The 15,861-nt window shown below is 35.4% G+C and overlaps 1 protein-coding gene across 2 annotated transcripts in view; it reads left to right on the top strand.

The window, feature by feature from the left end:
- Positions 1–15,861, top strand: part of LIN28B (lin-28 homolog B) — a 45,312-nt gene that overhangs the window by 12,858 nt on the left and 16,593 nt on the right. For both annotated transcript variants that reach the window (XM_053459987.1, XM_053459988.1), the window contains exon 3: positions 14,615–14,799. In XM_053459987.1, the coding sequence (XP_053315962.1) occupies positions 14,615–14,799 (185 nt within the window). The remainder of the gene's footprint in view (positions 1–14,614; positions 14,800–15,861) is intronic.

The following is a 15,861-nucleotide window of genomic DNA, read 5'->3' as shown; positions in this document are numbered from 1 at the left end:
TATATATATATATATATATATATATATATTAGTAATTGCATTGAATACATATAATATAAATAATGTGTGGTCCAACACTTAATGTTTAATATTAGATAATAAACTGTTTAATGTTCTGTGTTGGACTCCACAGGGTGCTGACCCAGTGTTTGTGTTGCATTATGTGTTCTCATATTGCTGGGGCTATTTTAAATGGCATTGGTCTGTGTTATATTATAAGATGCTAATATATAGTGTTTTATACAAGAGAATTTGTTTGTTTAGTTTATTGCTCTTTAATTTAGGAGCACGTGATGAGCCAACAAAGCTTGCTGTTTCATACAGCTTTAATAATAAAAAAAGAACATGATCTTTGTATGCTGTGATTAATTAAAAAATAACTCTAATTATGTCATCATGTTATTACATGAGATATTAATGGTACTCTCTATTCAGAAGCAGCATCCTGTGTTGGATCTTGGTATATTCTCCCATCAAAATACTGGCGCGCTATTACCTAGCATTACTCTTGTTCTTTTTCTTTCTTCTTTCAAATGCTAGCAATATAATTAATTGCCTTTTATTTATGAAGAACTTGAAATTGAATGTTTATTGCTGAACAATTCACCCAGTGGTACTTGATTTTGTTTTTTCTGTTCATGTGTCTTACTTCTAGCATATTTTACAACACAATGTGACTGTGTTCTTCAATTTGATCTGTGAAGTAAAAAAAAAAAAAATAATAAAAAAAAGACTAGCTAAACTATTACCCACAGGAACTGCAGACATTTTTTATTTCCAAAGCATTTTTAATCCCCCCCCAATTATGCATTTTAATTATGCTCTTTTAATTGTGCAAACACTTCTGTATGTAAAAAATGTAGTGGTAGGTTCCCAGGATAGATGTATGGAGTCTTTAAAAGAAATATTGAACAGCGTAGGGATATGGTTTACCTTAAATGTAATGGACCTTGAAGTTGCACATTCTCTGGTGTGGCTTAATTATCAGCTAGCCTTACTGAGTAGGTGTTCTTGATTTATGTAAGAGGTGACTATTGTATGAGTTTTTTCAAGATCTTATGTTATTTAAATAGCAAGTCCCTTCTTTTAGCTCACAGTGTCAGCCTGAGCCAAGTCACTGAATTGCAAACATGGTTTTATGTCAGTGTGTGTGTGTGTGTATATATATATATATATATATTATATTATATAATGTTAAGACATGATTTTAGTATTGTGTCCTACTAATAAAGCAGAGTTATCGAAGGTTAAGTTCACCCCTTCTTTTCTTTCTGACACCGGCATTGTTATGAGGTGGCTATGTGTTTACCGTCGTTTGGGATTTTATACAATTCTGGCATATTAATCATTCGTATCTAGAGTGGCTAAACATAATCTATGGTTAATTGTTCAATGGAAGAGATGAGCTGTCAGTACATTGGTCTCTGTAAGAGCATAAACACTGTTGGCGTACCTTGTGTCTCTTAAGCAGGTAGTTCTTAAATTAGTCTTTCAGTATGTAGCTACATATGCGCTTGTCATTTTTATTCCCTTTATAATTAAGCTTAGTATTTGAGTGGACAATTACAAAAAACCTTACATAAAATGTTTTATTTTGTGCATATCTGTCTGCATTTTAATACCATTCATGTACAGAAGCTTTTCTCATTCAATCACTGTGTTGAAACTACCCTTCACTATAAGTTAAATTCTTACAGTGAATTCCTGGTCACCCTTAAATGCATCATAAAGATGATGCCCTGGCTGCAGCACCAAGAATGGCCCCTTTTTAACTACTATTTAATTTACCCTAGACACACTTAGAAGACCATTAGCATAGCTTATATGAACCGTTCATTTGATGCTTAGTAACTAATTACATATAACAAAAACCCATGAGGTCCTGCTCTATGTTGAAGTTACATGCTTCGATATTCTTGCAGGAAAGTATCTTGGTTTTGCTTATGTACCCGATTCCTTAAGTTTACTGAACATATTCAAATTTACAAGACACATCACATTTAAAGATGATACTGAAGCTTGATTAGACACAAATTATTATTTATTGTTTTATATAGCGCCATCAAATTCCGTAGCGCTGTACAATGGGTAGACAGGACATAAGTAGTATGTAACATGACAAATTGACTAACAGAGACAACAGGTGAGGAGGGCCCTGCTCAAACGAGCAAATAAGGATTTAAGATGAATGCCACTTGGCCGACTGTTAACTTAAGTGAGTGTAACCAAAGTTCATGCACTATATATCTATAATAATTGTGACTTTATAGTATTTTCTCTAGGAGTAACTTATTTGATTCTAGTGGCAGGTTAATGTGAACAAGCTGGCTTTGTCCAAAGTCCTGTTAGCCTAGTTTACCTGTTACAGCATCTCAGTGTTTCTAAAACATTGACCTCAGCCTAGTCTTAAGGCATTGTTATACTAGTTTGCCCACATATGTCTATGTGCCTATTGCAAATTCTATGAATCCGTTTAAACCCATTTTTGTAGCTTTGTTACAGGTTGGCCAAGGCATATTATGGGATAGATATGATTGCTAAACTTGGATAGTGAATAACATGTCATTATCTTCTGCACCAGGCAAAATAAACACAAATATATTCCTAAATTACAAATATTTAGTAATCTTCCTTCTTGTGAGACTATTTTTTTTTATTATATTTTAATAATTTTGCCTCTAAAACACAAGAAAGCTATTGATTTCGAAAAGTTGGTGAATGCACATTAAACAGAGTTTAAGAAAAAAATTACTCGGTATAAATTTTTTATTTCGGGCATAAATGCTTATGATCGGTCCGTTACCTTTTCTGGGTTTTTGCATGCGCTTGTATTGCCTAAGAAAAGATACAGATAAAATGTTACTGGATTATTCTAACAGCTAGCATCGAGCTGAAGATTTCTGTAACTAGCGAAACACACTGTGGCTTAGGGGGGAAAAAAGGATGAGGAAGTAGAAGGTCTTACCATATAGTCTTGTGTCGGCAATGAAAGGGTTAATGTTCCTTCCCCCACTCCATTGAAGAACTTTGAATGGGAGGAATTTGCACCCTTTGGCTCAGGTTGCAGATTCTCTTGATCAAACCAGGGAAGTGAGGGTCATAGCTGTTCATTGCTCACCACTTCCTTGGGCACTCCCCTCACCCCCATATTATCCCTTACAAGTAACCCTTTTATTTCCATTGAGGATCTGCCTGACCTGTATTGCTCTAACCTTCCGCCTTGTTAATATTTTATTCTTTATTGTTTTACGCTATTAATTTGGAGCTTGATAAATGGAAACATCAATAATAAAAACATATATATATATATATATATATAATGGAAATGTATATGTTTTTCTGCACTTGGTAAATGTCCTGTCATGAAAATGTCCTTTCTTGTTTTTCCCCTTTATTCCCTTTCCTATCTTTTTTTAAGTTTGCCAGTATTTTCACTAATAATTTAAAATGGCTTGCATCAAATGTGCTAAATATCTAAAGAGAGGTTTAAAGGCTTTTTAATCTTGGTTGGCGATAAAACGTACTCCTGACACTTTATCTATTCATCCTTAATAATATACACAGGACCTGGAGGACCACCCATCACTCTAGTCATTGGATACTCCTTTTTATCCATGTCTCTTCTGAAGTGGATGTGTTTTGTGTGTGTTTAGGGAATCTATGTCTGTACGTAGGCTTCACCAATGATAACAAGCACAAGGATCTTTGTCACTCTTTAATATATACGCTGCTGTATAATAGGTGATCGTTATTGTTCGTGTGGAATCGGTTAAAAATCCCTTTCAATCTTTTTTTTTTTTTCTTCCACTGGGTGTAAGATTGGTGCAGGAAACCTGGTGGGGGAGGTGCATGCAGTTTTCACATTTTTGATGCATTCAGAAGGTTAAAGTGGGCCCCCATTAAGATTAACCTCAGCCCATTACAGCTTTTTGGCATGCAGGCCCCACCCATGAATGGCCATGGACAGCTAATACCAGCTTTTGTTTCTCCTGTAGAAAGGATTTTTTTTTCCATCGGAAAGGAAAGAAAATTGTTCTTTCTCTTTCAACGTTGTAATCATGTGACTTCCCTCCAGTGAGTCATAGATAGGGGTTGAAGGTGAATCATAGAATGAATCAGACATCCAAAATCTATTTTTTTCCCCTCACAAAACAATCTGTGGTAAGGGAATATTTCGCAACCATAGGTTTGTTTTTTCTTTCTTTTTTCTTTTATTTATTTATTTAACACTTTTGTGTGTAAATTTCAGATGCAAGGGTTAAGGTGTTTTTTTTATTTTTATTTTTCCATGAGAATACCTGTTTTTTACCCATTGTTTATGCATACGTATAATACACGCCAGGCTTTCTGGTTTCATGCATACAATGGATTTCAGCAAACCCATTGTGTCTAGCTTGTATAGAGATACTAGTTGACTGGATCATTGGCGTAACAAGGCAAATGTTTGTTGTGTGTATGTACCCAATATTATTAACAATGCCAATCTTATTGCTGTAGTACCATAGTATTCTGCATCTTTGTATGTATATGTAATAGTTATTCCCCTGTGTATATCTCTAGATTTGTGCGCGTGTGTATATTTATTTAAAACAAAATAAACAATGTTATGATATGTCATTCTTCGAGTCATTATTATACTCCCTATTTATGTCTTTCTATATTTTTTCCAATTCTTAATAAATCTAGTAGCGGATAGGAGAAAAAATTGGGTTTGGACAGTTGTGGTGGATGATGCGCTCCTAGTTGCATTGTTGCTGGGACACGAAGTGTTCCTTTTTCAATTATTTGTCATGCTAGCTCTGTTTTTGAGCAGTAGTGAATGTTACAATATTTTCTCTGAACTCACATGGCAGTTAGGACTGGGGGAGGGGTTCCCACCCACCAAGCATCTGATGGAGTGGTGGGGGGGAGTGAATTCTAAGCAAGAGGATTGTGGTGATAAACACTCCCAATTTTAACAGAAATGCAACCTATGAAGCCTACATGTAGCATGTAACATGCAAAAACAAGATGATTCACTGATTAACCATTCTCGCTATTCTTGTCCACACTTGATGGCAGGGCTTTTAGGAACAAGACAGTCCTGGAGTACTTTGTATGTTGTTTTGTTTTGTTTTTGTACGTCTCATAATTTTTGTTACAGAGATTACAATAAATCATGTAATTTAAAATCTTTAAAAATTTAAAATAACCCCCCTTGTGATCATATCACTTGGATCAGGTGACATTTGTGAACTATTAATAAATATTAGTAGTCAATTGATTGAAACAAGAAATACATTCTTTATATATATATAATTAATAATGGGTCAGGTTAACACTTATAGTTTTAATAAATTGGCATATTTTTAATTTAAAAAAATTCTGTTCATTGGCACTCTTTGTAACATGTATATTTTATGCACACACAAACACTAATTATATGGGACATAGGTGTATGTATAACTGTAATTGGTTTTTACATTACTGCATCATATGACTATATAATGAAATATTAATAAACCATGATGTTTAAAAATACATTTTGGTTTTGTACTATTTTTTTTAATTTCTTTTTGTGGAGGTATTTTTCAGTTCGATACAAACTTAGTGCTATATCATTGGAAACTGTAGAACGTGCACCATAAAGTAGCTCATGTGTTTTTATGAACAACCTAAGAGAAAAAGTAATATAATAAATTATTCTAATAGCTGTGCCACTGCTATGCTTCTAGTATATATACTTTCCTTTTAATATACTTGTCTATTTGTTAATATCTTATCAGTGTATGTAATTTATAGACTGAAAATTGCCTCATATGGTTCTTTATGAAACAGACATTAGAACTGTTGCATTGGAAGTGTTGTTACTCAGGAGTTCAAGGTGGACATGTTTTATTCTAGAAAACCTGGGAAAAATGAGATGGGTATGAAGGAAAAGGGTGTTATGTGTAGGATATAGTTTGTGACTGTTATCTGGAATGCAGCAAACAGTGGTTTAAATCCATTCCTTGGTTGCTCTTCAGAGTTTGGAGTTTAAGGGAGACTTCTCATCATTTGACTGAAGCTCAAAAGAATATGCTGTAGGTCCTTTTGAACGAGCTGTCCTTTCTTTTCTCAGACATCTTCCACCTTTTTTTAAATTTGTATATTTAAGATTTGTTCTTTACTACATAAACCTTGAGCTATGACCATTATGTCAGTCAACTTAAAGGTGCAGTTCCCACGTACTGTACTTTTTAATAACTAAATGATTCATTTGAAGCATCATCCCTAATACAGCTGTACCGTATCCAGAAATATCTATCTCATCGTAACATTTTGACCATAACAATTTAAAATGCTATGTTTCCTTGTGAGAGAAAAGCTAAACTCATTATAAATGCCACGGATGAGCCATGTCGGCTACTTGTAATTAGTTAATTGGCTATATCGCTGTAATAATTGATTCAAGAGAAAAGAAAACATTTTGTCATTTTTTTTTTTGCAGGGGGGTGTTTTATGTGAGTAGGTCGGTTTGTAAGATTTAAAACATCCACATTCATTGTAAGCTTGTGAGCAGGGCTCTCTCCACCTAATGTATCGGTTTGTCTAGTCTTGTCCTACCCCTTTAATACATGTATTGTATTAAGGGCTGCGTAAATTGTTGCCGCTGTAGAAATAAAATACAAATAATAATTCATTTATTACATATAATCTAGCAGCTATATAAGTGTATTATATTTTGCTTGTCATAGTCTGTCCAGATATTTAGAATACCGATATTCTGCACATTCGGATTTGGCATTATATTCGGGCTTTTATAGGGTGTATTCTTTCAGTCATTGCCTTGTCAATAAGCATTCCACTGTGGGAAGTAGACTGTGAAATGTTTAATCCGTGTAAGGGATGTGAGAAACTTAAAATTGGTGGAATAAGGACACAGGGTACTAAAAACCACAAAAATCTATGTGTCCTGAAATATCTTAAATGTCATTTGACAAAAATCATGTGAAGCGCGCCTTTTTCAGAAGAGAAGGTATCTAAATATATAGCTATTAGCAAAAAAAACTACAATTATCTAAATAATTCCCTGTCCTGAACTTCTCTCCCGACTCAACTTTTAAAAAAGCTATCCAATTGACAGTAGTCAGCACTTAATGTGATAATCATGCAAATCCTAAAACAATGAGGTTAAGATACCGCTTTCATGTTTTATATATATATATATCTATATCTATATATATATATATATATATATATATATATATATATATATATATATATATAGATATATAGATAGATATATATTAGTTTAGACCTATTAATACCTGTTTATATATTCATATGTTTATGAGCCAACAATGTATGCAGCTATTTTCTATATTCTCATATTAGAGGACCTCTAGCTATGCTTCCGAAATTATCTGTATCTTTTGTATAATGAAAATTAGTTTTTAATTGAAGCAGAATACCTTAATCCCTTTATTTTTTTCACTTAGCATGGTGTGCCAGTAATGCAGTTTGGCTATTGTTGTCTTTCCTCAAATGAGCAACATGATGTGCGACTGTGAAATGTTAAAACTTTTTATTAGCGATCATTTGGGAGATGAATACAGTTACATTTCTATTGATTCACGATACAGTTCTTGAGTGTAGACGCTGCTGTTCAGAGTACAGCTGTTCACATATAATGCTGACAAGGATCTAATTACAGGAACACACTGAAGAGTTTTAGGCATTTCGTTTTAAAGGGACATCAGCCATCATGTGTTTTTTAAAGCATATGATAGCCAATTGTCATCTCATGTCCTACCTATTTTTTTAAATTTTTTTTTTTTTGCATCCAAATGCAGCTTCTTAGCTTGTGGGAAATGCTTCTGGTCCTATCTATCTCCTGTTCAGAGCATTGTCAGGAGATACGCATGCCAGCCATTTCCATCACCGGCTTGTGCAAGAGTTCCAAGTGGTCTAATGAGGCCCGCCTGTTCATACCTCTCAATGGGAGCACTTTCTCTCCGGTAGCAACACAGATGTGGGGGGCTGTAAACTGCTGTTTTTAAACTGCTGTGATTGTTTCCCTGTAAGTGTTTTTGTGTTTTTTTTTCCCTTTTCTTTCTTAGAGGTAAAGAATGTTTAGAAACTTACTTTCAAGGACGTCAATAATGCATTCTTTTTTGGCGGGGCTATATAGGACATTGGACTGTCCCTTTAACTTATCAGCACTATGTTTTCCTTTTTTAGTGCCAGAAATGTTGATGCTCTGCAGAGTGTTTCGTCCACATGAAAGTGAAATAGGCTATGACTCAGTTGCTTAAATATGAGAACAAAATCTTAGTTGTTGCCACAGTAACCAAGGTATACAGACTGGCTCCTGTCTATCGTACAAAACCTTGTATGATGTGGGGAAATTCCATTTGGGTTGACTTGTTTTGTGCAGCTGAGTTGTATTTTTATTTGGTGCAAACCCCCCCACACACGAAAAGGCTCTTGTTTTTGCCTGGCAATCATTGCAGCATTAGGTCTTAGTTCTCACTTACAACCTTAAACACATCACAAAATGCTTTAAATAGGTTCTGCTTCTTTCTAGTAGAAGTCATTCCCTTATAAGACGATGAAACGCAGTCCCGGTTTTTTTTTTAATGTATTTTTTTGTTAGGGGCTTGCCTGGCATTTTGTGTTCCATTATTTCAGTAGTTTATTATTTTTATTTATTATTAAGGTAATAATAATTATTAAGGTATTTCTCTACCTGAAACAGGGGCGTTCCTAGGTCTCTGAACAATCCCTGAATAGAGCCCATGGCAGATTTGATAGCCCTGGAGTCCACTTTTGGGAGTGGGCGCTTCACACACTGCACATATTGCATCCACAAGATTTACCCCACACTCAATTTGCACCCACAGAGGTCCCCTCTGTCTTGCTCAGGCGCACAACATTTATATTTTCTTTACACTTTAGACCCAAAATAGTAATGGATAGACTGTATATGTGTGTGTGTGTGTGTGTATATATATATATATATATATATATAATATAATATAATATAATATATATACTCTTACAAATGTCTGCCCATAAACCCATACATACGCTTGCCCTTACACATAAACATCCAAAAAACGTCAAAAAACTTGCGGGTGCAGGCAGTTTTTAGGGTGTTGTGAGCGGTCAGACAATGTACCTGCGGATCCGAGTAATCCCGCACACTCCCGCAAGGCTGCCTTCGCGTTGCTCGCACACGACGGCTCTTTTTTCGTTGGGGTCCTGGGCGGAACAAGAGAAAAGACGCTGTGTGCGAGCAACAGAAGGTAGCCTTGCGGGAGTGTGCGGGAAATCTGCCGTTCAGCTAACGGGGTGGGGAGTTTGTATGAATGAGTATGCGTGATTGGGGGAATGAATGAGTATCTGTGAATGATTAGTATCTGTGCATGAGGGAATGAATGTGAATACGAATGAGGGAATTGTTTGTGAATGATGTTTGCAGGAGCAGGTAGGATTGGACACATATGTTGCGGGAGCGGAACACACTCGTTGCGGGAGTAGGCGGTAATGGTCAGAAATTCAGCGGGAGCAGGATTAAGAAAACTGCCCCACACAGGGCTCTACGTGCAAGCATACACTTGTTTACTCTAACATACAAACAGTTTCAAAACACAAATGCACTCTTTCCCATTATCTCTCCCCTTTCTCATTACCTCTCTTTATCTCTCCCCCTTCTATTTGATCCTTGCCTTTCTCATAATCTCTTCCACTTTTCTTTATCTCGGCTCTCCCTATGCTCTTTTTGTCCTCCTCGTTCTGTATCTCTCCCTTTTTCTTTCCCCATTCTCATTATCACTCTTTTATCTTTTTTTCTCTTCTCCTTTTCTCTTTATCAATCCTCCTCCTTACCCTTTTCCTATCTCTCCTTCCTTCCTTCCTTCTATCTCCCTCCCTCTCCTTTTCTTTGACCCCCCCTTCTCATGGTATGTTTTTTATTTCATCTCTTCTATTTCTCTTTATCGCTCCTCTTCTTTCACCTTTTCATCTCTCTCCTCCCTTTTTATCTGTCTTTTTCCTCGTTCTCTCCCCCGTTTGTATCCATCTGCCCTCCATTTTTATATCTTTCCTTTCTCTCCCCTTATTCATTATTATATTTGACATCCCCCATCTTTCCCTTGCTTCTCCCTCCAGTAACTCACAAATGCACTTGCACAAATTTTAACACACTTTCACGTTTGTGCAGACTGACACACTCACACCAACACATATGATTACATCCTTGCCAATGTGCTTACACATACACATCCGTGCTCACACACTGTGACAATACACAGTTTACACCTCCTGCGTGTTTACAGGAAGCTACAATCTTTGTTATATACCATACTCTGGACTATTTTTTTGTTGCAGCATCTCCTCTTTGGACTGCAATGCGGGTGTTAGGAAGTTAAAGTGGAGAAATCAACACAGGCACCCTACTGGTTGTCGTGATTTCTCAACTTTTTAGAACTTTGCACAAGAATTGCACTTTGCATGGTTTCCAACCATTATCGTCTGTAGAATGGCTCAACAGCTACAAGTTGAGATGAGTTTTACGTTTTGAGAAAAGATAAGTACATCTTGGGACATTGTTGCGCATGTTGAATTTAAGGGCCTCACACAATCCCCATATGTTCATTGTGTTTAAATAGTATATGGTCATTTAGAACGTACTTACATAACGTAACTTTTATTAGTAATTTTCAGTTCGCAGTACATATTTTTTGTAACATTATGTGAGATGTACATAAATGGTGATTTACATCATGCATCTTTATATTTTTAGCAACGTAAGTTTCAATGCACCATGGTTAACGTTTTCCTTCAGAAGTAATGGGTACAAATGTTAAACAGAATTTCCTGCTTGGTGGTTTCTTTAGAAATGTGTTTAGAGCAGTTATCTCACTCCTGGGGATACAAATTTTAATCTTATTGCTTTACTGCAGAAATTCAGAATCAATGACTTTTATAGATTGTGTCTCTTCAGTGGGTCTATAAAGCTACCAAGTAACCTGTTATACTGAGCCAATAAAAAAAATAGTTGATCAAAATGAAATCTCATATTATTCTTCAAACCAATATCTTTACGTATCTTGTTTCCCAAGTAATAGGTATGTTGCAGAGTCCTTCTACCAGGAATCTAACATAGTAGATATTTTAAATATACACAGCAGCAGTAGCCAAACTCAAAAGGTTATAGAGAAAATTATCCCTGCTTATTAGCTTTATTTGAGCAAATAAGCAGTTGCTAGGGTACACTAAATAGATTTTTTTAGTTCTCTCACAAAATAGATTTCTTTCTTTCATGATTAAATGTGGCTTTGTTATGGGGAAAAAATCCTGCTTTAAATTGTCACAAAATATTTGGAATATGTAACCGTTTTTTTTGCTTCTCTTACTTAAAAATATATACCTTGCCATAACAAAGTTGGTTCAATTATCTATTCTTATATATTAATGAGTTATTTGAACTTGATATTTCCCCTTTTTAGTGTATTTAAAAACTATTAAGAAAAACTCCTAAAAATAATATCATGCTACATGTGGTTATCATTTGTTGGTATTTAAATGGTAAAATGTCAGTAAATGATCCATATAAAAAAGCATATAGCATAATAACCTCCCCACTACTTAACTGAGAAATAAATTAGAATGTAGCATAAATAGTTATTTAACTAAATCATTTTCCCTTTGAATAACACACGTTCATGAACTCTACATATATTTTACAACTTTTAGCCATTTATGAATACAAAATATGTTAGTTTTCATTACACTGTTTACTTAATGTTCTGGAAATGTCTGTGAATGTGTCAATCATAAATCTCCATTTAGACATTATCTTGCTCTCACTGCTTAACCTTACCCATTGCTTCATCACCTGACCCTTTTGGTTTATCTTGTGGAGAGAAGTCTTGCAACAGGAAATCTGAGACAATCCCGCCTGGTGATAAGAAAAGCAAGCAATGCTAACAAGATGGCGTGCATATACAATGAATGCATTTATAATTAACATGACTTTTAATAATGAACACATATCTCAAATGTCATTTACTGTATGCTATTTTTTGACTGTTTTAAAAGTTCTTATTTAGGATTGTAATGTTTTGGATGGTTAATATGGAGGGTATCTGCATTTTTTCTCCCCTTTAATGTGTTCAGCTTCTTTGTTCCTTCCCTTCAGTCTTCCTTCTTTGTCTCTATGTGAAGCAGCTGTTGGCGTTGATCACAGCTGTCTATCCCAGGTCCAGCTTAGACTCTGTCATCATAACATATTGTTTAGGGAAACGTTCAGTTGGGTGACTCTCTGCAATTAAAGAAGCCCCAGAACCCTCATCCTTCATGTTCTAGTTAATAAGGTTGAACGGCATTGTGCATGTCAGTCTGATTTTTTTTTTTTTTTTTTTTTTTTTTTTTTATAAATTTCTAACCACAGAATTGAGGTGAAGCATATTGGTCCATTCATTAAAGGGAGAATTTGCAGGAGAATTGTGTTTTAGCTACTTTTGCATTATGAAACACCGTCCTCAATAAGCTTCTGCTTATATAGTTTTCTTGCCATGTATAATGTATAGTTAAATCAATAAGATTTCTGCAGTTTCCTTCCATATTAAATCAAGCATTATACAACGCCTGCTCAGTCCTTCATGCACGAAAACTCACCAGTGTTGGCCCTTCATAATGTATAGTGAAATATTCAAGTTAAAACAGCAAGTCTCTTTAGTGAATAAACCCCTGTGTGTGCTCTAACACCAAACAGTGTATGAGTTTCTCCTATGAGAAATCCCATGCACGCCCTCGATTATGCATAGCTAAATATGAGAAATGAAAGACAAGAAATCTCATCTCACCTTAACTGCACATTGGGAAGAGCCGGCTAGACCGTTCTTGTAGAAGAGGCAGTCCAAGGTTGGTCTTTCGTAATGCTTTAAGATGAAATGTCCTAGAACACTTCAACTTGAAGCTTAACCCTTAGAGTACCAGCTAAGTATGCCATGCACATACAAAAAACAATAAAAATGCTCCTGTGGTGTAGCTGCTAAGCCGATGTACAGCTTTCCCTTAACATTTTAAATGTACACAGCAGCAGCAGCCGCCAAACTCAAAAGGTTATAGAGAAAATTATCCTTGCTTATTAGCTTTATTTGAGCAAATAAGCAATTGCTAGGGTACACTAAAAAGATGGAGTGTTGCAGTGTTTTGTTTTTATTTATTTATTTTTTTGAACATGATTAAATGTGGCTTTGTTATGGGGAAAAAAACGCTTAACCAGACAATCACATACTGTATGTTGGATAAATTTACTAAGGGTTTTGGGTGCTTTTCAAGAAATGTAGTTATATTTTGTCACTTATACAATTTTGTAAATATATGGGGGATTTTGCCTTGCTTCCAGGAAAAATAAATATATAGATATCCTAGGTATAAGCTGTTTATACTTTTGTCATCTAAATCTATTTTTAAAAACTACGGAGTCTGTTAAAAAAAGATAAAAGCCATAAGATGGGGATATGTTTTCTGGACCCTGGAAGTCCATTCTTTATTAATGAAGGTGAAAGCCATAAGGTACCTAGACCAAACATAACATGAGACTATTTGTGTAACTGTAAATAAGCGTTATTGCGTAATTGTTGGCACTTAATCATAGGCTCTATGTATGCTTATGCTCTCTTACAACGTTCTGCAAAGGTTAATTGCATAACTTTTGGCACCTAATGTTAGGTTCTATGTGTGCAGATGCTCATTCGTTTGAAATCACACATATCTATAAAAGGTGACAATACAACCAGGTAAATAAAATTGAAGTAGCATTTTTGCTGTCCTTTATACAGACATACTGGGTTTTTTTGTATGTATACCACATTTTATCTAGTAACAAGCCATGCAACAATCCTTCTGCTTAGCACTCATGACATTATGTTCTTTATATTCAAGGTCATTGGAAGGATTTGCGTATTTATATTTACTTAGCATGAACAGATGTACTTACTGCTTTACAGGATATCTACAATAAGGGTTGTTTTATAATGGAGTAGTCATGCAGATGTTCTGAACAGATAAAAACATTAGGAAGTACTTCTCCTGAATGTCTTGCCTTTTTAGTTTACTACAGTAAAATAATTTCTAGCATTGCCCCTTTCACATCTTTTGCATGCACACGTATTGTTTAATATTCCCGTCAGAATTAATACAGTGGTTAGGCAGGTGTTACCTTATATTAGGGTTGATGGAGATTTAAAACACAATCTGCCACTTATCTCTAGTTAACAAGTGACATGACACTCCTTCCCTGTCTGCATAGTTAATTTTGTGTATGAAGTAATTGGTGGGATTAGGTGAAGTGGGAAAAAATATCTGCATATGTTGTAGTGATGGTGAAGCTTCCATGTCTCCTTTGTGTTTATATTTGACTACTTTTTCAGTTGGCTACTTTTTGATTTAAAGTTTAAAAGTGTGTATTTTATTCTGCCAAAGTGGGGAATCTAGAAATCCATCCTTCACATTGAGTCTTGTGCACTAGGCATGGATTTTTACTATAAATTTTGTTCTGTGTAAAAAAAAATAATAATAATAATAATTATATATATATATACAATGCTCATTTCCTTGTCATTCTTATGAATTCTTTCAGAGCAAACTTTACATGGAAGGATTTAGAAGCCTGAAAGAAGGAGAAACTGTAGAGTTCACATTTAAGAAATCTTCCAAAGGCCTTGAGTCACTACGGGTAACAGGCCCCGGAGGTAGCCCGTGCTTAGGAAACGAGAGAAGACCCAAGGGCAAAACGATTCAAAAAAGAAAACCAAAAGGAGATAGGTGAGTGTTTTTGTGATTCTTATAGCCATTGTTATTCAAATGATAAATCCAAGCGTAGCTAGGTGCTGCAACGCCAAAAGGACCCGGTCCAGGTTCCAAAATGCAACACAAAAACAGATGGTTGCGCCAGCCGACACCAGTATCACAATAAAAACGAAAGGCACAACAGTACGTTGTGCAAAGGTACAACAGTACGTGAACACGAACAAAAAAAGGCTAAACCACTTGACGTGTTTCGCACAAACTGCTTAGTCATAAGTTGCCTCATGACTGTTTTTTTATGCATACATGTCGTTCTTGATGTGATACTGGTGTCGGCTGGCGCAACTATCTGTTTTAATTCTCCGTTTGCTCTGAAAAAGAATCTATACCGGGTGAACAAAGGTGTATACCGCCATATTATTGACTCTTATTAGGTATTTAAGTACACCGTTACCATGACATCATCTTGTGGTTTTCTGTTTGATCTGAACCTGCAGGACGCCAACAACTACAAAACAATTATATTTCACATGTATACCATTACACGTTTTATCCATTGGGGGGGGGAGCAAGCATCGAGATACCACATGGTATACAGTGGTACAGAGTTGGGGGGGGGGGACATCCTGCTTGCCCAGGGCTCACTTTTGTAGATTGTCATGTGATATTCAGGTGCCGAGAAACCTTGCTGTTCTAGTTACTGCTCTGTTGCAGTTAGGTGGGAATATTGTTGGTCTTTCTTTAGAATGTAATTAGTAAAATAATGTGTGGATAAGACTTTTTTTTATTGGTTTTTAATTACAAGCATTTGTACAAATACACAAAGCTTCTTGTTTCAGATGGGTCTACTGGTTTATCTTAGAGAAAAATAACCAGCCAGATTTTCTTTTACCAGGATTATTGATTCTAATTTAATTCCTACATCATAGGAAGGACATAATCCTACATTTTATTTAGCCTTAACGCAATACAATTTTGTCAGGATTTGTATACCTATTCACAAATGTGCATTTTATCAAGTTCCACAGAGAGTGTGTTATTATGTATCGTGTGTGTGTGTGTGAAACATAACCTATATGT

The sequence above is a fragment of the Spea bombifrons genome, chromosome 3, assembly GCF_027358695.1.
Source record: "Spea bombifrons isolate aSpeBom1 chromosome 3, aSpeBom1.2.pri, whole genome shotgun sequence".
NCBI classification, from domain to species: domain Eukaryota; kingdom Metazoa; phylum Chordata; class Amphibia; order Anura; family Pelobatidae; genus Spea; species Spea bombifrons.
Note: the sequence above shows the minus strand (reverse complement) of the source record. Positions and strands in the feature narration are given on the sequence as shown.